The 24,049-nt window shown below is 33.1% G+C and overlaps 2 protein-coding genes across 3 annotated transcripts; both read left to right on the plus strand.

Annotated features, from left to right (window-relative positions):
* Positions 1-2,474: 2,474 nt before the first annotated feature.
* On the plus strand, positions 2,475-6,754 carry LOC120140195 (SNF1-related protein kinase catalytic subunit alpha KIN10-like). Of its 2 annotated transcripts, none has more exons than XM_039155209.1 (11): positions 2,475-2,613; positions 2,695-2,901; positions 3,703-3,887; positions 3,961-4,143; positions 4,284-4,415; positions 4,621-4,806; positions 5,258-5,347; positions 5,447-5,530; positions 5,713-5,844; positions 6,137-6,379; positions 6,501-6,754. In XM_039155209.1, exons 2-11 carry the CDS (start codon positions 2,712-2,714, stop codon positions 6,612-6,614), a joined length of 1,539 nt encoding a protein of 512 aa, XP_039011140.1. In that variant the 5' UTR covers positions 2,475-2,613; positions 2,695-2,711; the 3' UTR covers positions 6,615-6,754. The 2 variants fall into 2 exon arrangements, with proteins under 2 accessions (XP_039011140.1, XP_039011139.1); XM_039155208.1 differs by having other exon boundaries at positions 2,480-2,613; positions 2,681-2,901.
* Positions 6,755-17,106: 10,352 nt separating this feature from the next.
* Positions 17,107-18,317, plus strand: LOC120140326. Its single transcript, XM_039155310.1, has 5 exons — positions 17,107-17,115; positions 17,189-17,317; positions 17,422-17,616; positions 17,862-17,984; positions 18,116-18,317. Exons 1-5 carry the CDS (start codon positions 17,107-17,109, stop codon positions 18,239-18,241), a joined length of 582 nt encoding a protein of 193 aa, XP_039011241.1. The 3' UTR covers positions 18,242-18,317.
* The last annotated feature ends 5,732 nt before the right edge of the window (positions 18,318-24,049 follow it).

A 24,049-nucleotide genomic window follows, 5' to 3' on the forward strand; every position in this document is an offset into this window, starting at 1 on the left:
GAGACGATACTCACTCATCACTTTATTATTTGTTCAATTGTGTATACTTGCACATACTTCGCGTCCATGTTTAGTACTCACAAAAATGAGGACATTAAGCTTGATAAGTCAATATAGTGCACTTAAGAACTTGAATATAGATTTAACTCACAAATATTTGATAAAATAAAGTTGAATGAATTACAAAAGACTTGGTTATTTATAAGCTTAAGGATGTCTAAAATACATTACACTATGTGAACTTTAAAGGATAAATGTGTATTCATGGATGAATGAATATTCACTCCTTAATGAAGTACAATGCACAACTTAGGGTGAATGTTTGAAGAATTAGATGAATAAATATTCAATTTTTTAATGTGAATGCATCTCTTGGCCGAATCTGTTCTCCTTGGAGTGAACAAGATGGTTTGGCTTCCTTGCATGAACTTGGATCCACTCATTTGGATGAATGCACATGTTTGATGAATGTTATTGAATTAAATGAATTCATCCTCCTCGTTCTTTGAATGTACACGCCATTCATGTTTGGTTCTTGAATGTTAATTCATGAATGATAACATTCATTCTCTTGGGCGTGAACAAGACTCTTGGGTTGTGTACACCTTACATGTCTGAATATGATGCTATTTGGATAGTCAATTCTGGTCCATGCATCTCATCATCAAATCCACCCATCCATAATTTAAGGAAGGTGACGAATGGTTGTAAATCCCATATGAATTTCACATGCACTATCTTTGGTAATCTAGGCATATCTAAAGCTCCCAATATCATATTGTTGCGATTCAAAGTGCGTTGGAAAGCTAAGAGATAGGGGACAAAGTTCTAAGAAGGCTTCAAAACCCAAATATGATTGTATCCTATTAAAAAATGGCGAACAATCTGAATGACGTCCTTTGAAGTGTACATTGCACCAAACACATGTATATAAGTCTTATGATTAGAATTTCACACATGCACAAATTCTTGAAATATGTAACACTTAATAAAATAAACAACATTTTAATGCAATACATGTTTCCCATGCCTAATATAATCCTTAAATGATATGATAACATGAGTAAGGAATGAGTAAGGAATGTGAGTTCATAGGTTATGCGTAAATATCATATGTTATACAAATGAATGACAACATATAAAGATTCAAGCATATTCTAATAGATGAGAGCATGTTCATAACAACATGTAATGTATAAACAAGTAAATAGAAAATAAAATAAGGTACAACTCTCTTAGAATCATCATTGAAGAACGTTCATGATGTGAGCATCTGATGGAGAAATTTGATGCTAAGTAGGATCCATCACCGGCTATTTTAATGTCTAAAAGGCCCAACATAATATCTTTTTACTGGAGCAAATTTGTCAAAGGTTGCATTTAAATGATTCAAATTATAATCCTTTGAAAACAAAGGCTATAACTTAACCATTAAACCAATTTAAACCTTTGTTATATTGTAACAAAAATAATATATATATATATATCAAATTACACTTGAAATTATTTATAATTTATGTTCTAAAATTATAATCTATATTATATTCTCAAATTTAGTTTGATATCTATATTATTTTTTTCAACTTGAGATTATTTAAAATATATTTTTATATATAATCTTAAGTATAATTTGATATCTATATTAACTTTGTTAAAATATAATAAAAGTTCAACCCAATGACTAAACTCTATCCTTTATTTTCAAAAAAGGATTAAGAGTTTGAATCTCTCCAAATCAACTTCAACAAATTCTCCCCCACAAAATGACATCATTTTTGGGCCTTTTAAACATCAAAATAGATGGAATATATCGTTAACGACCCAATGGTATAATTAAAACGAAAATAAAAGTTTAATTTTGTAATTGATGAAAATAAAGATGTAGTGGTATAAACAATACAACACATAAAATTTTATAGTGTCCGATATAATTTATCTTATTATTTATCCATGTATTTTTTAAAAAATTTAAAGTTATTAATCTGTGTATAGGGGAAAATTAGTCAGATAATACTTTAGAAAAATATTTTTCTCATATAAGGAGATAAAGTGATTATTTTTTTTGTATGGTGAATGCTACAGTGCTAAATGGAAGACACCCAAAAGATACGATTTCTTCTTAGAATTCCATGCATGCCCATGAAACTGCGTCTTCCCAGGAGACACTGAATATACCATGTCTTTTGGACGTCTTCTAGAAGTCGATATGTCTTCTAAAAGTCTTTTATAAAGCATCGTCACATTCACCTTAGATGGAAAAAATAAAGCAACGTAGGATAAAATATTAAACATTTTAAAAATATATATACCATATTAATTTTTTTAAGATATAATTATCATATTGAATATTTTAAAAATAAAAATATCATATTAATATTAATATTTGTCAAAATAAATGGGCCAAACAAGATATTATCCCTTCTTTTAATTAAAAAAAAATCCCTCAAACTGGAGGGGGCATCACTGTTATTCTATAGAAACCAAAGGGCAAGAAAAGAAGGGGGGAAAAGTCAGATTTTTAGCCAATAAGAAAGAAACTCGCTCGCTAGCTCTTCTCCGATTGGATTCTCCATCAAAGCAAAATCAAGCGGAGGCAGTTCCGACTCGAATCAGGTAAACTTACACTTAATTATCTAGATTTTCTAGCAGCTTTGATTTGAATTGATCTTTTTAAATATATTGTTTTTTTTTCAGGGAAAAAAGGTAAGAAAATGGAAGGATCAGGAGGAAGAGGAGGAAGTGGAGCGGATAATGTATTATCGAATTACAAGCTTGGAAAAACGCTTGGAATTGGCTCCTTTGGAAAGGTTAAAATTGCTGAACATTGTTCCACAGGTTATAAAGTTGCTATTAAGATTCTTAATCGTAAAAAGATTAAGAATATGGAGATGGAGGAAAAAGGTAAATTCTTTTTCGAGATTGGATTTTAGGTTTTGTTTAGTTGTTGAAGTAAGAAACAAGCTTGAGAATTAAGAATTTAGTATAAAAAAACGACATTAGTATGCTTTGTTTGGTAGAAAAATTGGAGGGGAGAAAATTGAAAGAAAATACATATTTTTTTAAAAAAAATTATTAAAGAACAAATAATTTTATTCCAAATCATAGATTGATAGTTGAAAAATTAAATAATAAAGCTTAAAAATAATAAAAATACATAATATTGTAAATTGCACTCTTAACTTTCATCTTTCTCTGATGTTTCCAATTTGTAATATACTAATATTATTTTAAATGCATTGGGATGGAAAATGTCAATCTTTTCTTCTTCTTTGTTCACTCACATTTCTCCTTCCTACCAAGAGCACTCAAAATTTTATTTTATTTTCACTTTCCGCTTTTTTGCTCGATCTAGCTCACCTTAAGTCTACTACTGATTATGAATTATGATTTTTTAAAAGTTTTTTTTATTTTGAAGGATTGAATTTCTTAGGTTGAGTTTGATTGTTACTTTTTCTGCATGCTATCTTGCTTTCGGAACTGAAATTTATAGTTATTAATCCAAACTTTATAAACTCTCTTGATTCTTTATCGCTGTTAAGAGGGGAAAAAATCATTGAATGAAACAAAAAGAGGACCTTTAGTAGATTTCTCGTATCTCGGCCCATGTTTTGTGTGCATGAATCACGGTTTGCATGGATTATTGCATGTGGTTGTCAAATTCTACAGAATTATTGAATGAGGAAGGCTTAATCTTTGGTGCAGTTAGAAGGGAGATTAAAATTTTGAGATTGTTTATGCATCCTCACATCATACGGCTCTATGAGGTCATAGAGACAGCAACAGATATCTTTGTTGTTATGGAATATGTGAAGTCTGGAGAACTCTTTGATTATATCGTGGAGAAAGGAAGATTGCAGGAAGATGAGGCTCGCAACTTTTTTCAGCAGGTCTGCTTGGAATTTCTTTTTTATTACTATTATCTTTTTCTTCTTAGAAATTACGTATGAAATCTTTTAGCAGATAATTTCTGGGGTGGAGTACTGCCATAGAAATATGGTGGTTCATCGAGACCTGAAGCCAGAAAATTTGCTTCTGGATTCTAAATGCAATGTGAAGATTGCTGATTTTGGCTTGAGCAACATAATGAGAGATGGTCATTTTCTAAAGACAAGTTGTGGTAGCCCAAACTATGCTGCCCCTGAGGTAGGAGTATGTGAATTTGAAAATAACGGTGGACTTCGTACATGTATTGTCATATTGTTTTGGTTTTCTTTTATTTAATTGAAATTTTGTATCTTGTCATGATGGCGTTCCCTAACGTATATGGGTCTCCATTGTTATAGGTTATTTCTGGGAAACTGTATGCCGGACCTGAAGTGGATGTATGGAGCTGTGGTGTTATTTTATATGCCCTTCTTTGTGGCACCCTTCCTTTTGATGATGAAAACATTCCCAACCTTTTTAAGAAAATAAAGGTAATATTTTAGTCCAAGATCTCTCGTAGGTATCTCAAAAATAAGTATTAGTTAATGGTATGCTTACGCTCATTTTATTTTCACTGTGTTCGTTTTATATCCTGTTAATAATTTCTGAATCAGATTTTCATTTTTAATCACGTTTATTACCTACTTAAACCCTTAAAGAACTAATACCTTGTAATTGGCATTATTTTTCTGTCAGGGAGGCATATACACTCTTCCAAGCCATTTATCTCCTGCTGCTAGAGATTTGATTCCACGGATGCTTGTAGTAGATCCAATGAAAAGAATGACCGTTCCTGAGATCCGCCAGCATCCATGGTTTCAAGCACATCTTCCAAGATATTTAGCTGTCCCCCCACCAGATACAATGCAACAAGCAAGAAAGGTTGTTGATTTTGTTTTCTCCTGATTTCAAGTGTTCAGCTTCAGTTGTAAATATGCTTATATAATGCTATATTAAACACTGAAAGGCATTGACGTGATATGATCACTTAAAGTAAGCATCAGGATCGGACAAGTATACCTAGGGTCCTAGAGTGCACTTTCTTGTGAAATTTAGAACTCTTGTCGGCTTCTAGATGTAGTTTTGGCACATTGAATACTGAATACCATAAGTTTTCGTGCTTGTTATTGGACTCCTGGAAATAGATTTACTCCAATAAGCCATTTCCTTACACAAGCCTCGATTAAATGCTTTCTGGATCATATAATGAGATTTAGCCTGCGACTTGGTAGTGCCTGAGAAGTTCAGAATTCGGCTATATTAGATATTTTAATTTCAATACTTGATATCATGCCTTGTCTAGTTTTAGTTCCTGATTGAAACATAACTACAGATTGATGAGGAGATCCTTCAGGAAGTGATCAGAATGGGATTTGAAAGGAACCATCTGGTCGAATCTCTTCGCAATAGAATTCAGAATGAGGTTTCAATTTCTCCAACTCATTGTCTTGATGGAACTGTTTACTACTGCTGAGTATCTTCCTGGGAACTGTTGCCTATTGCTTATTGTGTTATCTTCCAGGGAACTGTTGCTTACTACTTACTATTGGACAATCGATTCCGAGTCTCAAGCGGCTATCTTGGAGCTGAGTTTCAAGAAACTATGGTGTGTTTTATTTGTCATTTTTCTACTTATTGCTGACATTGCTTATCTAAAGCTGCCTTATGGTTATGAAATCCACCATTTAGGACCAATTTCTGTTTCACAAGTTAATTGACTTCGTCTTTCTTCTTCATTCACTCTCTTATCGAGTTTGCACTCTGATTCCTTTTCAATTCATATTTTAGGAATCTGGCTTCAACCGCTTACATCCTAGTGAACCTACATCTCCAGGTGTCGGACACCGCCTTCCAGGATATGCTGATTATCAAGCAATGGGTTTAAGAGGCCTCGAGAGGAAATGGGCTCTTGGGCTTCAGGTTGAATTTCTGAGTCTCAAGCTGTTTTCCCTCACTGATGACTTTGTATTGTAGTCAATTTGGTGACTAGGCTTCAATCATAGGCATTTTAATGTCTGTTTTTATTTCTGATAATGACTTACTATGGTGAAAAATGAACTATAAGCAGCAGTATAAGTATGGTTGATACTTACTACTTAAGTTCAGACAATTAAGAGTAGATTTGGTATGCAGCACATGTGGAGGACCATTAGTGGGACTAACTCCTTTTATGTCCCTGAGTTTGACTTCAGTTTTTGTATTTACATTACAGTCTCAGGCCCATCCTCGTGAAATCATGACAGAAGTTCTCAAAGCTTTGCAAGCACTCAATGTCTGTTGGAAGAAGATAGGGCATTACAACATGAAGTGCAGGTGGCTTCCTAGCATTCCTGGTCTTAATGAAGACATGCTTAGCAATCCCATGCACACCAATCACTATTTTGGCGACAAATCAACTGTTATAGAAAACAATGGTGTTACCAAGTTGCTGAATGTTGTCAAATTCGAAGTGCAGGTAATGTCTTAACTGCTTATCGTGAGAGAACGTGAGAGTTTTACTGTGCTGTCTAGTTGTAGAATATTGAATGACCTCAATAAAAAAGCCAACACTTTTTTTCTGCAATGGATATCGACAGCTTTATAAAACTCGGGAGGAGAAGTACCTGCTGGATCTTCAAAGGGTTCAGGGGCCGCAATTTCTCTTCTTGGATCTTTGTGCCGCATTCCTCGCACAGCTTCAGGTCCTCTAAAATTAGTATGCTATATTTTCAAGGATCCTTCTCCATGAATCTCCTATGATGCATGTGAATAACTACATTCTATGTATATAACATTTTTTTTTGGGGGGGGGTTACGACCCTGTATTTTAGGGTAACTGTGGAGCCGGTCCTCAAACAATAGGGTTGGCCAAGGCAATATTACTTGGTCCATGAACCTAAGGGGGATTTTTATGCATTATCATGATAGAATTTACCTTGGTCTTCTGGATTATTTCCATTTTTGATGATATTTTTTTTGTTCCTTCACTCCCTGGGATGGACAGAGGAAGAATAGGGTGGGGGTGGTCACCCCCTAAAATTTTCAAATTCTCGTATATTTTAGATTTTTTTTCTTTATAGTTTCTATTGATAATCTATTTTAGCCTCCTAAAATTTTATAATTTCGCCTCTCCTATCTCTGCTGATTCCCACTCCACTGCTGATGCTGTAGTATGACCGTGTTTTCCACGTGCTTGGGTCTGTTGTTTCTTGGCTTAGGTTTTTTTTGACCGGATGGATATGAAGAATATACCTGTGAAGTTATCAGGTTTAAGTTTATGCATCATATAAATGATCGCTTGTTGTGTATGGTTTGACTTTTACCAGTTGGGATGTGTTTAGGATTCGGATAATGTTTTGTTTTTGAAGATTAGGTTTACTAGGGTGTCCTTGTACAAGTGTGTTCATACATAAGTGTGGCATATCACACGTTACAGGCTTTTAAAATTTTGGAACTTCATACATAAATGTCATTTAGGACATGTATAACTTTTGTGGCCTAATGATATTTTCGTTTAAAAGGAAAATAAATTTTCTATTTGGTTTTCAGGAAAATGGTAGAAAAAATTACAAACGAAAATTTTGATAGTATCTTTAATTGTTTTCTATGATGAATTTTAATAAAATGATATCATAGATTTCTCATAATTTTAAATTTGACAAATTAATTCTTATTATAAAATATTTTAAAAACCTCATCTTAACAAGTAAGACAGGGTTTGCATATCATTTGCGACAGTAACGAGGTGTACAGTGTACTATCTGCAAGAATTTGGATTAAAATCAGTTCCAATGATGTTAGATTTTGAATCTGTTATTGATTGAAATCATCTTTATTTTATACAAAAACCAAATTGGGTATTTTAATTCGAAATGTGTAAATATAATTCGTACCATGACTTACTCGTAAATTGTTCGTATATTATTTATTTATTAAGTTAAATAAATAAATATAAATATCTTTTTATTATTTATTTATTAATTAAATGAAATAATTTAAATGAAATTATATTCGATTTGTTTATATTTATGAAAGAGTTGTTTATTAGTTTGTTTAAAAATATATATATTTTTCAGAAAAAATATTTAACGACATTTATATTTGTTTTATTTAGGTTAAGGAGTTTTAAAGGACATTTAGTGAAAAATGAAAAAGTTTATTGAGTCCATGTGAAAAAAAAAATGTTCCCAACCTTTATGAATCAAAATGCAATCGAATTTTTATGTTAGCAAAAAGAATCAAACTAATAAACAAAGGATAGGGTGGCGTATGACACTTTGGAAGTACCATATGATTTAAATAAACTCTTATTTTCTAAAAAATTAAACTTTTATATAATTTAAATATAATAAAGAAGCAGCGGAGACTCTCAATAGCTACCCACATATGTACGAGAGTTCAGCCATTAGACGAATCCGCAAGCTTCTCAATAAACCGTGGAACATTAAGTTATTCTTCATTCGAAGAGAACCAAATGAGATTGCAGATGCCATGGCACATCCAGGACGAAATGGAAGCATGGGGTTGAGGATTTTAACCGCCCCACCGCATGAAATTCAAAGCAAATTGTCTCATGACAGGATAGGAGAAGCATGAGTTTGTCCACTGCTTTTGCAGTGTTTATTTGTAACCAAATATATATATATAATTTAAAAAAATCGTACGGACACAAAATCACGTCTTGGAAATAGTATATTAGTTGGTTAACAAAGCAATAATGGGTGGAAGATCAAGTGAGCTCCAAAGAGATTCGCCATCGGCATTATCTTCTTTCATCTTCTTCTCTTTGCATGCATTTGAAAGCTTTGTTAATTGCTCTGATCTTCGTTCCGCCATGCCAGCTTCTGTTCCCACCTTTCTTTTCAACATCCCATTGAATGCGTGCATTGAAGCTGAGAATTTCCTTTCGTACGATATCATCGACTCTTCGTCCGCCGTTGTTGTTGCTACTTGAATCTCTTCGGCAATCTGGAAAGGAGTGCAATAGCATGACGACTCGAACCCAATCTCATTCAAGAACCGGAAGTCCAATGCTCCTCCGTCTCCCGAATCGGAATCCGATTCTCTCATGTAACAATGTTCATTATCGGTGCTTAAACACGGTTCAACAACACTCGCCGCCGCATTGAGATTTTCATCGTTTGACGTCGAGAAATCCTCGAGGAAACCATGAGTATATTCGACTTGCTGCGACCATGTCTGCTGCTGCTGCTGTTGCTGGCTGATAGTAACAGGCGCTGCTGGTGACGGAGAAGTTGGCAGTGGCAATGGAAAACACGAATTATTGTTGGCTTTGATCCTTTGAAGAAGACGGTTGCTGATCTTGGAAGAAAGTGCCGGAATTGACGTCGAAGAACAAGGCCAGAAGTTGGTCCTCGTATTCGCACCTCGAAGCAGGCAAGCGGCTTCATCATAGGCCCTCGCCGCTTCCTCCGCCGTATCGAAAGTGCCTAACCAAACCCTTATCTTCTGTATCGTGTCTTTGATCTCCGCAACCCATCTCCCCGACGGCCTTTGCCTCACGCCCACGAATCGCTTCCTGGTTCTCCTAACGCCGCCGAGCCCGGCAGCTTGTTTCACCATTTCATCCCAACCCATTGTTTCTTCTTTCGCCGTTTCCACACCCTTTCTTTTCCTACCCATTTGGTTTATCGACTTAAGCTTTCTTTTTGTTTCAGCTATGGCGGATGGAGAATTTGGTGCTTTATAAACTGTATTTATATGGAAACAAAGAGAAGATACTGTCAAATGGAACAGAAGATTTGACAAGGTCAAATAAGGTCTTTGCTTCCATTTGGTATGTTCTAAACAAGCATTGTTATATACACACACACGCGTGTGACAAGATTCAATTATATCATGTTACACACCGTTTGAAATAAAAAAAAAAATTAAAGGTTGAAATTAAATATGAAATGAACAAATATTCACTGTGAAAAAAATAAAGAGTTAATCTCAACCTTTGACATCCAGATCCTTAAAAGGTGTAAAACTTTACACTATGTGCAAGTGAATCATAAACTTATTTATGTTAAGATTCATTTATAATGTGTAATTTTTTTTTTGTTTTAAACAGATTTAGGATGGTTGAATGAGTAAATATAGATTGTTAAGATTAACTTGTTTTTTCTCTTTTTTCAGTGAATATCTTCTCATTTTCTATCGCTAGTCTCAATCATATATTTTCACTCATTCAACGATTATAAATCTATGTAAAACTAAAAGAATTTTACACAATATAATAAGATCTTATCCATATATATATATATATATATATATATATATATATATATATGAGTTATGATTCAATAACACAACATAATTTTTATTATTATTTTACATAGATTTGATAACATTGGATGAGTAAAAATAGACTGTTAAGATTAACTCATTGTTTTTTTCAGTGAATATCTTTCCATTTGCTAAGGTTAATTTCAGCAGTCTATTTTCACTCATCTAATGGTCTTAAATATGTGTAAAACTAAAAAAATAATAGATGTAGATAAAATCCAATTACATAGTGTAAAACTTTTTTAGTTTTACACATTTAGAACCGTTGGGTTAGAGAAATATAGACGATTAGATTAACCGTAAGATATGAGAAGATATGCACTAAGAAAAAACACAATAAGTTAATCTCAACCGTCTATTTTCGTTCATTCATATATATATGTAACCTCAATATCTGATTTATTCGTCAATTAATAATTCAAATAAAATATTATAAAAAAAATATTATATAATAACTCTCTTAATTTAATTTTTATTTTCATTCATAGCATCATAAATCCAATCATAACCTTATTTAAGAAATTTAATATATCATGTTAATAAATCAATTGTTAATTGATTGAGTAACATTACTTTTTGATAATATAATAATTTAACTTTATAATTCGAAAAAATATTTTATACATCAACGATTAGATATTAAAAAATATTATAATATTTTTAATATTTTCATTGATATTATTATTAAATTTGTTAATAATACATAAGATTATACTGTATGATTAAACAGACATTCTTATACTGTATGATTGAACAGACATTCTTCATCAGACAATCAAATAATGCCTTTAAGTGTGAAACATAGAATTCATTACTGTCTTGAAAAAAGACTAATTTGTACCTTTTTTGTTGTCTGTCTTGGAAAACCAGTGAAAATGATATCCTAAACAATGCAGGAAAAATAGCAACTATATCCACTTGCAACTTGGTTAATATAGTCTTTTGCTTAAATTTTAAAATTTCCAATAATATATATAATTTTCAAATATATATCTACCATAAATATCGAAATTGCAGATTATTTTAAAATATATGTTATTTTAAATTAAATCACATAAAAATAAATAAATATGATTATTTTAAAAGTAAAATAAATATCAAATCATAGATAAATTTTTTAATTAACCTCGGGTGAATAATAGATAATATATGTTCAAAAAAATTTAATTATTTGACGTTAAACGCTCATACTCTTGCATAGGTAATGCTTAAACTCGAGACCTTAAATAATAACAATAATTACTTAATCATTGAGGTCGTTTAGTTCGTACAATCATGGACGAAGTTATTTTCATTATTATATGATATATTATTAGTGGAAAAAATATAATTTGAACAGTAGCGATCAAATGAGGTTAACTGTTTGATTATTTATATTTTAATGGAAATAAATATATTTAAAAGATATTTAATATTATCTGAATACTACTTGTAAAATTATTTTTATTTATAATATATTGAATAATAAATAAATACATACATTATTTTTATGAAGTAAATACAAAATTCAAAAACTCCGGAATGTGTTTGCCATGCCAAGAGAGTTACCTTGGATAAATAGGCCCTCACTGTATTGCAAGTAAGTCATTGATCCTTTTGCCTTTTGTCATTGCTAAATATTAGTACATTACGAAAGGAAGATTATTTTTAGTTTCTTTATTTTCTCTACATCATCACCGATTACTATTATGTCATCCATGTACACAACTAGAATGATTCTTTTTTCCGTTTTCATTTACCTCGATGAATAAAATGTGATCGATTTGACATTGTTTGTAACCATTTCCAATTATCACTTTGGAAAACCTATCGAACCAAGCCTTAGGAGACTGCTTTAAACCATACAATAATTTTAATAACTTGCACACTTTGTGGGCTGTCGTGTCTTTCTTCATGTCGGGAGGAATTTCTATGTACATTTCTTCACACAAGTTGCCGTTCAAGAAGGCACTTCTTATGTTTAATTGATGAAGTGGCCAATCTAGGTTCACGACTAAGGATATTAAGACCATCACTGTGTGTAGCTTCGTAGCGGGAGCAAAGGTCCCTAGGTAATCTATACCATAGGACTGCGTGAATCCCTTTGCCACTAACATTACTTTAAATCTCTCTATGGTGTAATCTAGATTGTATTTCACAGTAAATACACATTTGCAGCACACTGGTTTCTTTCATTGAGGTAAATCTATCAAAAACCAAGTTCCATTATTTTCAAGGGCCGTCATCTCTTCCTCCATCTAGGATCACCTACAATCTCTTCTATTGTGTTTGAAATAGGAGTACTATCAACGCTTGCTGTGAAAGCCTTAAAAGCATACATCAAACGACTAAAGGCAATAGACTTTTGTATAGGATGAGCAATATATGTCCTTACACCGTTCCTTTGAGCAATCGGCAAATCATCAATAATAAAATGCAGAATAGGATTTTTACTAGAAGAAAATTTCATACCTTCCAGATTTCCCATGATAAGATTCAAGTTCAACTTTCAGCAACTTCTAGGTTGTAGAGTGAACTTTTCTTTCTTTTTGTAGATATTAAAGTTCTTTTTTTTTTTCTTTTTTTTTTTGAGATGTTTCAAAATGCAAGGCATTGATTCATTGTGGAGTCATAAAAGGAATACCTGATTGAACAGAAGAATGAATTGGAAAATGTCGTATAGGTGAAGGAGAAGGTTCAAAAGATACTATCAGTTGAGATGTAGGATTGAAAGGCAAACCTATCAAATGTTGAAGGCTGTAAAATGACTGTACCTAAATTTCAATATCTGAAACACACATAAACAAAGATCAAACTCAGTAAAACATCTCAAGTCACGAGATAATTTACCAACAAATAGCAAATTGCAAGCTAAATGTGAAACTTGAAGTGCATATTTTAATACAATATCCTTATTGACTATAATTGTTCCAATCCTTTCAATGGCTACCAATGAACCATCAGCTATTTTGACATTGGACTTGGTATCACGAGTACTAAATTCTGTAAACAAGCTCAAATCTCCTGTTATGTGATCAGAGGCTCCAATGTCGACAATCTAATTAGCAAAATCATTATCAACGATATTAGAAAACGAGATTACTATCTTCGTGTGCAATAAAAACCTTCTGAGAATCAGAAGATGCAGTCATTTTAGTAATAAGTTGTTGCAACTCTTCAAGTTGTTGTTTGTTAAACTGACCATTTTTACTGCTCCCTGAGGTAACCAGATTGGCTTGGTTCTCTCTCTACGGCCATGATTTGGACGACTTCAATTAGTAGGTTTGTCATGGATGTTCCAGAGCTGATCTTTGAGATGACCTGATTTCTTGTAGAAATCGCAAACTGGTCTAGCCTTCCTCTGTTTGCTACCATGAGGTGTCGAATGAGTGAACAAGATCGAACCAGAATAATCAACTTCAAGGAATCTATCCAGTGACGGATGCAAAAATTCAGGTCAAGGGTGAAAAGAAATTATGCTAAAAATTTTAGGGGTGCAAAGTTATAAAATTTCAAGGGGAGCGAAATTAGATAATTAATAAAAAATACATAAAATATAAGAGAATTTAAAATTTCTAGAGGTACAACCGTACCTAGCACCCCTCTCGGTCCATCCTTGAATCTAACATCATCAAACTCGTGTTTTCTTCTTGTCTAACTTCTAAAAAATGTTTTTGGAGAGACGAAAGAGGTTTAATCATAAGAACTCTTCCTCTCACCATATCAAGATCTTTATTGAGGCCAGAAAAAAATTGAAAGATTCTCCTTTTTTTTGTGATCGGTTTCTTATACACGAATGCATCTGTAACACACTACCAGTCATTAGATTCAAACATATCGAGTTGTTGCTAATACATGCACATGATATTGCAGAACTACGTGACCGACATCTCTTCTTGTTTGAAGTTGTTGATCTCATTCTCAATACCGAAAAGTTCCACATTATTTTCCAAATCAAAGTATGTATCAGAAAATGCTTTCTAAATTTCTACTACACTAGTGTTAGAGCATAATAGAGTTGAGGAGCCAATAAATTATCATATAATTCTCGTTCAACTAGGTTCGGTATGTGGGTCTAGACGTCTAGTGATTGCTGGAGTCTTCATACTGCTCGAAAGATAGCCCTCTTTTCCTATACGAGTGGTGTAATGCTTCATGATTTGCGACCATGAAAGATAGTTGTTCCCATTCAAACAACGACATGTGATGGCATTAAGAGGGAAATCATTTATGAGTACGTGAGATGGACCAACCTTTAAACTGATTTCAAAGATCTCATGGTCGGCCATTGAATCAAGGGTGTGAGAAATTGAACACTTAGACTAAGATCTAAATGGTGATAATACTTCTCTCGGGTACAAAAATAACATAACTAAAAATCGATATCATCGAAGAAGATGATGATCTAATAATATAAAAAATTATTTAAAAATAATTATCTCTTAATAGAGGAAATGTTATATTAATAATTCTTAAAGAATCTTAAATACTTGATGTTTTGAAGATTAACTATGTAATTTTTTAAAAAATTGTTATTAATAATCTTATTATTATCTCATCGATAATTTTACAAATTAAATAAAGTGGTTGTATTTTGAAATCTTCGAATCATCAATCGAACGAGAGAAATAGTCTAAAACTAGAATTACTTTAAAAAAATATAAAATTAAGAAATAGAAAATAAAAAGACAATATTTAAATATCGAACTAAAATAAAATAATTCATCTTTTATTATAAAACAACGAGGAAAAAGAAGCTAAATTTTTGGAGCCAAAAATCCAGAAATATCGAAATTCCCAACTTATAAAATAATTCATCTTTTATTTTTATTTCGTTTGTTTTTGGCTCTCTCCTTTTCCCTGCACAGAATCTTAGATGAGAGGGGGAGAGAAGAGAGAGATAGCTTTAGATCCTTCATTGCCGTGAATACAACAGGGCTTCGCTCTTTCTCTTTTTCTTGGTTTCTTCCTTCTCAAGGTATTTCATTTTGATCCTTTTTTCTCAACTTTTTCTGGGTTTTTTAGTTTTAAATTCTTGTATTTATGTTTATATTTTCTGGGTTTTGTTTATATTGGCTGCATTGTTCTGTTTGATCACGTGTGCTTTCTGTTAGCTAAGGGTTTCCACAATTATGATCAAGATCAGCTAAGAATTAGACAATGGTAGAGGTTAAATCGCTTAATTTCAAAGTGAACATGGATTAATAATTATTTAATTCAAAATTTAATTACGGCAAGATTTAACTTGACAAGTTTTTATAACTCTGATGATCATGAACCATGATGATTGCATATGCATGGATGCATACACGTATGTGTCCATCTACGTATATCTATATTGTTTTGCTCTTAATGATGTTCTGCAAAATTAAGCAGTAGTAATGGGGAGTTGTGCTTCAATTCCGGCTACAAGAATCTCAACGCAGAGAAGGCACCACCGTAGGTCTCGACAATCCCACCGGAAGCATTCCGGTGCTGTCGCCGAAGGATCAAAGGAGAGGAATAGTAATGCCCGCGTAACAGATATTGCTGTTACTGGATATGTACATATGGATTTCGAGAAGGGTGCAACTTCAACCATGACTCGTAGAAGATCTGAGGTTTCAAACTCCACATATCGTGTCACCCAAATGCAGTGGCACCGAGGCCAACTCGATGCTAAAACAAATGGTACACTCTTTCTTTTCATCATATATGCATAATGGAATGGTTGCGTGATTGTATGCATCAACTGCGTCATTTTATTCAATGCAACGGATGTCTTTGAAGCCTTGTTACGGTCATGCTTTCCCTGGTGTTGTGAATCAGAGGAGTTTAATTCTTTCTGCAGGTCCCCAAGACGATTCTTGGTTTGATTCGTACAGTAGGCTGGAATCAGATTCGGATGACGATTTCATTAGCGTTGGAGGTAACAAAATATTCAACCTTTTCTTGATTATATTTGTAAGGTCCTTTGAGGGTCATTTAGTACTCATGTCGATATGGTTAGTCCAAGGCTAAATGAGGTGTTGGAGCCACTGGATCGTACCGTATACTGTAATCTAATCTATTCAATTTCTTGTGAGTTTTTTCTTTTCCAGATCGTGTTTCGTCAAGTGGTAAGGTGATTCAGTATGAAGGTTCTTCGTGCATCGTGGATGGAAAGTGTAAATACAAAGAATACCGCGAAAGCTTTTTAAGATTTGATGGAGGTAGAATGAGCAAGGATGAATTTAATGACTCGAACCGGCTTGCTCTGCTTAGTAACCAGGGTCATGAGCTTTCGCAATTCGGAAAGGTCAATGATATTTGTAATAGTATGAAGAAAAAGATATTGGATCATCCTAATGGAAGCTTTCAAGGTTCAAAAGAGGATAGGCGTAGTGCTTCCGAAGAGAAGAAAACATTATCAGTTTATAGGCTATCAGTCACGCAAAGATTATGTGAGGCAGAAGAAAAATTCGATGAATGTAAGTAATTTTGAGTTACTTCTTCTCCAATTTATCGAAATCGATAGATCTTCCAGTAATCCTCTTGTTTTATATGTATAACAGATCCATCGAAGCAGATTCTATTTCGTCCCAAAGCAGGATGTACAATTCCATCCTACAAGGGTGATATGGATCACGGATGCTGGTCCAAGATTCTGCCCTCGACTTTTAAACTTCGAGGCGAGTCTTATTTCAAGTATGCTACTGATTCTCACCCTTCATAGTTTTTGTTTTCGTTGAACTATTCATTCTACTGAAGTTTTGATTCTTTTGATTTGTTGATTTGTCTGTCATGCAGAGATAAACAGAAGTGTCCAGCTCCGGTTCCTTCTCCCTATACTCCGATAGGCGTCGACTTATTTATCTGCCCAAGAAAGATAAATCACATCGCAAAACATATCGAGCTTCCTAACATAAAACAAGATGGGACAATCCCTCCTCTTCTAGTTGTTAACATTCAGGCATGTTTGAGGTTACCATAACTAATTTCTCAATAGTAATTCTGTATATTGGATCTTACAACCGTCTTGCTAGTCCCGCTGCAGTTGCCTACTTATCCAGCAACAATGTTCCTCGGTGACGCTGACGGTGAAGGAATGAGCCTTGTTCTTTATTTCAAAGTGTCCGAGAATTACGAAACCGTTATCTCTCCGCAGTATCAGGAGACCATCAAGGTTAGATCATAAGATTTCACTTCCTGAATGATCATCTTTATTCGATTGAATAACATTCCCCATACCAGACTCAAGTGTTGACGACTTTTCTGTTTTTGCTCTAGAAATTTGTCGACGATGAGATGGAGAAGATTAAAGGGTTCACAAAAGAGTCCGTGGTTCCATTCCGGGAAAGGCTAAAGTTCATGGTTGGATTGGTTAATTCCGATGATCTCAATCTGAATTCTACCGAAAAGAAACTCGTAAATGCTTATAATGAAAAGCCGGTTCTCTCACGTCCTCAGCATGACTTTTACAAGGTATAACTTAAGTTTCCACTTGGTTCTTTAGGTAGATCAGTGTTAAATGAGATGGTTTAGGTACAATTTTCAGACGGTTCACGAAGTTTTTATTCGTGAGAGAACTTGGATGAACCGCTCCGTCAATGCAGGCATTGGCCTATTAGCTAGTTTCTCCTGATTTGTCCGCTTGATACAATAATATATCATGACACTTGAACTGCATACGATCTGTCACGAAGTTGTTCATTGTTTTTCTCATGCAGGGCCCTAATTACTTCGAGATTGATTTGGACATTCATCGCTTCAGTTACATATCAAGGAAGGGACTCGAGTCGTTCCGAGATCGTTTGAAGGAAGGAATACTCGATGTAGGTTTAACCATCCAGGTATGACACGAATCTGATTTCTCGTAGAATCATTAGTCGATTATCAATGTTTCCGGTTGCATAGATGATAGAAACAGAATCGAAAATCCGAACTCTAAATACCTCCCATAATCTTTTTCTCAATCTAATAGGCACAGAAACAAGAAGAATTGCCAGAGCAAGTCTTGTGCTGTTTGAGGTTGAACAAGATTGATTTTTGCGATGACGGGCAGATACCGATGCTTACGACTGGCAAGATAATTGATGACGATCAGTGATGGTGCTGGAAATGGCCGATAAATCGACGATGGTGGTCGATGGTGCCGGAAAGGGCTTCACAAAGATTGTGAAACTCTTGTATGGCAAAGATATGTATATCGAATTAAATGTTTAATTCTGGCAATAAAATTACAAAGCTGTATATTTGGTAAATATTATGTTTGAAACCAAACAAATAACAATGTTTTTGTATGGATCGTAGCCTGTGTATTTACTTGTTTTGTAAATAAATGTAATCAATAATCACACGAAAATTGTTTTCAGTTAGTGATTATTTAAATTTAATTATAAGAACATTAATATTAATATAATTTATTAATATATTATTTCAGTTCAGTTGGATTTTTTTTTTTTTGAGTGGAAAAAGAAGCTAAAGCTTTACAACTTAGAAAACAGCTCTGCTGCGGCCATTGGAATCACGAGCTAAAACTTCATTGATGAAGGACGAGACAGAGCTAACAAAGTAATGATCAGGTCCTTGACAAAGAGAATATTTTGTAAGCAAATCTGCAGTAGAGTTGGCTTCACGAGGAATGAGAATATAGTCTACGAGCCAAGCAAGATCATGAAGGGAGGCGATGACCCTAACCAGCGAGGAAGGACTAGAATGAGCATTTGTAGACGTGACCATGTGGTAAACATCGCTGCTGTCAAGCTGGCACTGAACTGTTTCGAAACCCTGGGACCATGCAAGATTTAAACCTTCAAATAAACCGCATAACTTAGCTTGAGTGACTGTTGTAATACCGAGGGATTTGGAGAAATTTCCCAGCCAGTTTCCTTGATCATCTCGAAGGAGTCCACCAGCGGAACCAAGAGAAGATGAGATGGAGACAGCTCCATCAGACTTGAGAGCAATCCAACCAGGTGGGGGTTTATGCCAAATAATAGTGGAGGCAGCAGGAAAAGAGTTTATAGCAGGGGTATTGGGATTTTCATAAAAACTTGCCCAGTGAATGCTGAAAAGAAGAAGATTGTTTCTTGATGTACTTGTACCAGAGAAGATGAAAGGATTCCTCCTCTTCCACAATTGCCATGTTATGGAAGCGAACAGCTTGTTCCAAGGAATACTCGTTCCTTGAAAGAGGCAAAACGTACGTAAATTTGCTAGCAACCAGCTTTCAAGAGGAAGGTTTCAAAACTTATGTACCTACTAAATTATACCGACCCAGAGTTAATTAACTTCCAACATAAACAAAGGTTTCAACCACCGCTAGAAATCATCTCGACAACGCGTTATTCGTGCCTCTATAGCTTGCAAAAATCAGAAACCAAGAGGAGGATTTTATTGGGTGGCGATTAAAAAATGGAGAGAAGAGGACTTGCAATCGTCGAAAATCGAGAAGTCAAAAAAAATCAAAATACTTTTTTAAATTGAATTTTGTAAATAAATAAATATTATCATTGGGCCATAGGTTTAGGTTGAGCTTTATAAAAGGTTATATAAATGTTAGTGTAACACCCCAACTCGTATTCGACCCGAATCTGAGTACGATTTGTCACATTGACTTTTCAAAACTTATATTTGTATATCAATATGAAAAATTCCACTTTTATTCAATATAAGCTCATAATTCATATCATTAAAATAAAAGTATCTTCAAAACTGATCAGAGTGTATATAATTCAAAACATTAATTACATGCCAACTATTTTCAATAACCAAATACAAATAATTCTAAACTCTTTTCTGATCTGATCATAGGAAATTAGAGGCTGACCTACCTTTCCTTGACTATCACTGCTTCACTTCTCTATTTGCTTCTAGAAACCTACGTGTGAAACACTCACACAGTGAGACATATAAAACGTACAAGGTAACTATAACTCTTAACAATTAATGCATACTCCATACAATCAAATCATAAAACCCCATATACACACTCATGTAACAAATATGTACATACAATTATATCATCGTATCATATAGTATTCTGTACTGTTTCATATTCATAAAATCATTTATTTTACCTTACTCAGCTTATAACACATTCACTTGTTATCCTTTAACTCATTCCCTTTTTCATAATTCTTAGTCATATAATAACTATAATATAGTCATCTATCTTATTTCTTATTTCCAATTACTTCTATTTATCATATAACTCATAGACTCTTGCTACATATTCTATATCATATCTTTGTGTACTAATTCTTTATATTCTATTAGTTCATTTTTCACACAATTTGTCATATAAACATATTATCATAACCTGTTACAATTTTAATTTCTATAATGTTCTCATATGATTTCATTTCCTAGATCTTTGTACTATGTTTTATATCACTTAAGAATTGAACCAGTTTTAAATCATCATTTCATTGGAACATATGGAAATTTTCTATACAACCTATTTCTATATATATTTCCTATTTGATGTACTATTTATTTATCTCCATTAATTTATCTAAATTCTCATTTCCAAGTATAATTCTATTATACTAGTTCATCTACAAAGTATATTCTCACTATACAATCATAACTATACTTATGGAATTCATAACATTTCTCATGTAATTATTTGAAACATATCATATAAGTTCATTATAATCTCTTATATTCCAACATATCAAACATACATAATTTTTAACATAGATAATAACATATGCAATACATACAACCATTACACTCATATTCAAGCACACAATTACATAACAATCATATCAAATTTATTTCTATTATCTCTTTATTAGCCCATGTACATTACTGAGAACTTAAGGTATGTGAGTACTGTGAGGTTGTGCACTATGTTGTCACCACAGCTCGTATAAATGCACCTAAGTGCCACATAGAATTGCACCGTAGTGATACGTAGAAATGCACCAAAGTGCCCTATAAGATTGTCCTTAAGGACCACGTAGAAAATTCCTTATGAACCATATACATATGTCAAGGATCAAGTATGTGTCTCAAAAGACCTCACACATGTTCCAAAGAATACATATATGTCCCAAAGAATACATATATGTCCCAAAGAACCGCGTAGACCCTCGACTCTTGGCATGCCAACTATAACTCTAGCTCTCATGTCACATAACATGGGAATTAATAGTTATGTTATCACACATTCACATGTACACGTAGTCTCATAGTTCTTTCATATAGCCCACTGTCATATAAATCATATATCACATATACATATAGACACATGGTTCACTTACACGTAGAACATTTTTATATGATTCACCTATCATATGTACTTTCTCTTTCATATATCTCATATCACATAGTTCACTTCTCATATGATTTTATATTCATATATCCCATAGCTCATATTACTTTGCATGGATTGCAAAAACATATATGTGTATATATATATATATATATATATATTATCATGTTTATCATCTAGGTTCATTCACTTAATCTCTTATACGCGTATATCTCATATTCATATCATTCATTCAAATCATGTCACACACATACAATAACATATAGCTCAGACACTCATAGCAAATACATGCTTAGGTTCATGAATTCATGCATAACACTATAGGAAATAGACTTATTGCAAGTCTTATTTCCATTAAACATCATATGCTATCTAATATGCACTCACCTTGGCCTCACTAAGTTCCAATCCACTATTATAATTTCCTTTCTTTCGATCGAATCTTAACTTGATAATCGTTCTGGAACTTGTTCGTGCTCGATATCTACTTAAATACACATTTTAAGGTAATTATCAGATATCTACACCTTGTAATTTGATGCTAATAACTTGAATGAATTTAACAGGCCAATATTCACTTTTTCCTTTAGGGGTGTACCGATGCACTATAGGTGCATCGATACACAAAATAGCTTCAAAATTACCATGCATCGATGCCTTTCAGTGTGCATCGATGCATATTCAAAATTATTCTTAGTGCATCGGTACACATTCATAGTGCATCAATGCACCTTCCCAGAATAGGTTGTTTTTACCCGAAAATTATCAACACTTCATCCAAATTTTCCAATATTAATCCCTAGTTATGCTACCAAACTTAACTATGATCACTTTAACCAACTTCTATCATTCCAACACCTTATTTTCTTCCATATATTTCCCAAATTCTTAAAACCAAGAATTTTACCACATTTTCCATGTTATCTAAACTTAATTTTAATTCTTATAACTTTTTATTCTCATAGATTACAAGTCAAATTTAACTTCCAACTTCAATTCCTAACTCTTTTCCAAGATTTCAATTTGAAACCTCTTATTTTCAATCTCTCATAACTTGATAATCTTTGATTTTTAATTCATCTTAAGCTTTCCTTAATCTTTTGTATCACTCTAAGAATCAAAACCAACTTTAAAATGAAAGAATTAATCAACTTGAAACCAAGTTACCTTTGCCATGGAGCTTACGAGAAGAGAAGAGGAAGAAGAGAAAACAAGCTCCAGAATTTTCTTTCCTTTCTCTCTATACCACGTGTTGTTCTCCTATATAAAGGGAGAAATAAAATCCTTCCATAGAAAAGATCATTTTACCCTTATTACTTTCAAACTTTGTTATTAAATCCAACATCAACACTTTTCATTTAAGTCTCTAACCTTTTAATCTTTTCTGAGATTGGTACTAAATTTTAGAATCTTTCAATTTAGTCACTAACCCCGATTTTGGGATATTACAGTTAGAGTTGAATACATGAAAACAATGTGTGAATAAAATCAAGTTTTATTGTTCTTTGCTTCTCTGGAGTACAAATAAAATTCAATCTCCTTTCATTTATTTATTTGTATTCTATTTCATAATTTATTTATTTATTCTTTATTATGCGACTCTTTAAGATTCATCTAAGTGATGTACGTGATAAAGTTCACAATACATAATTCCTATTCTTCATCGTATTGTCTCGACTCATCCGAAATACAATAAAAAATCTCTTCCAAAATTGAGAGCCTCAGTAATGTATTGTCTTTTATTTCTTTTTTAATTAATCTATAAGAATATGAATAAAACCTCAATTGTTTGAGCTAGAAGAGTGTACAAATATTCCTTAAATATTCGAAGTTGTAATCTAGTTTCTTATTATACAATGAGCGTCTTGTATTTTATAAAAATTGAGAGCAATATAATCCTTACATAAAGGCCATGCTATCTAACTTTTGGACATTAAGATATGTAATATGAGACTTGAGTCACATATGTATCAAGAACATACATTCCAATAACCTACTCTTCTAGACTATACAGATGAGTTTTGGTTATAAGAGCAATCGATAAATATTTGACTAATATATATTAAGTGCCTCAACATTAGGATATTCAGATAACCCATTAAATATAATAGATTATTATCATATGCAAGTAACTCATGTGTCCTAGTCGTTTACTGAGTGGAAAACAAAGGTATAAGTTTTATGAAATCTCTCATAATGTTTTTCATATGCTTGTCAACACACATATCTTTAATCACAAGATTTATTAATCATTCACATATTATCGAGTTTTTATTATCAAGCTCCCACTTATTAATTATTTATTCGATCTCTATCATTACTAGACTCCTTACTCCTAAGTCCTATTAGTTATTACAAAGATTCATTATTCATTTCACACTAATGGCATCAATATTTATACATGGGTAACGATACTCTCCTTGAGTATAGGTATAAAAAATGCCATCAAAGTCCACTTAATAAACCTCGTTATCGATACCAGCCTATAGGGTATCGGTGCCAATCTAAGCCCTGATGTTACCTAAAATTACCTAGTATCAATACTAAGTCCTCAGTATCGATACCAACCTATAGGGTATCGATACTCCTCATAAGTATCAATACCAATCTAAACCCCGATGTTACCTAAATTAC

This window comes from Hibiscus syriacus, unplaced genomic scaffold, assembly GCF_006381635.1.
Source record: "Hibiscus syriacus cultivar Baekdansim isolate YM2019G1 unplaced genomic scaffold, ASM638163v2 tig00110783_pilon, whole genome shotgun sequence".
In the NCBI taxonomy this organism is placed as follows: Eukaryota; Viridiplantae; Streptophyta; class Magnoliopsida; order Malvales; family Malvaceae; genus Hibiscus; species Hibiscus syriacus.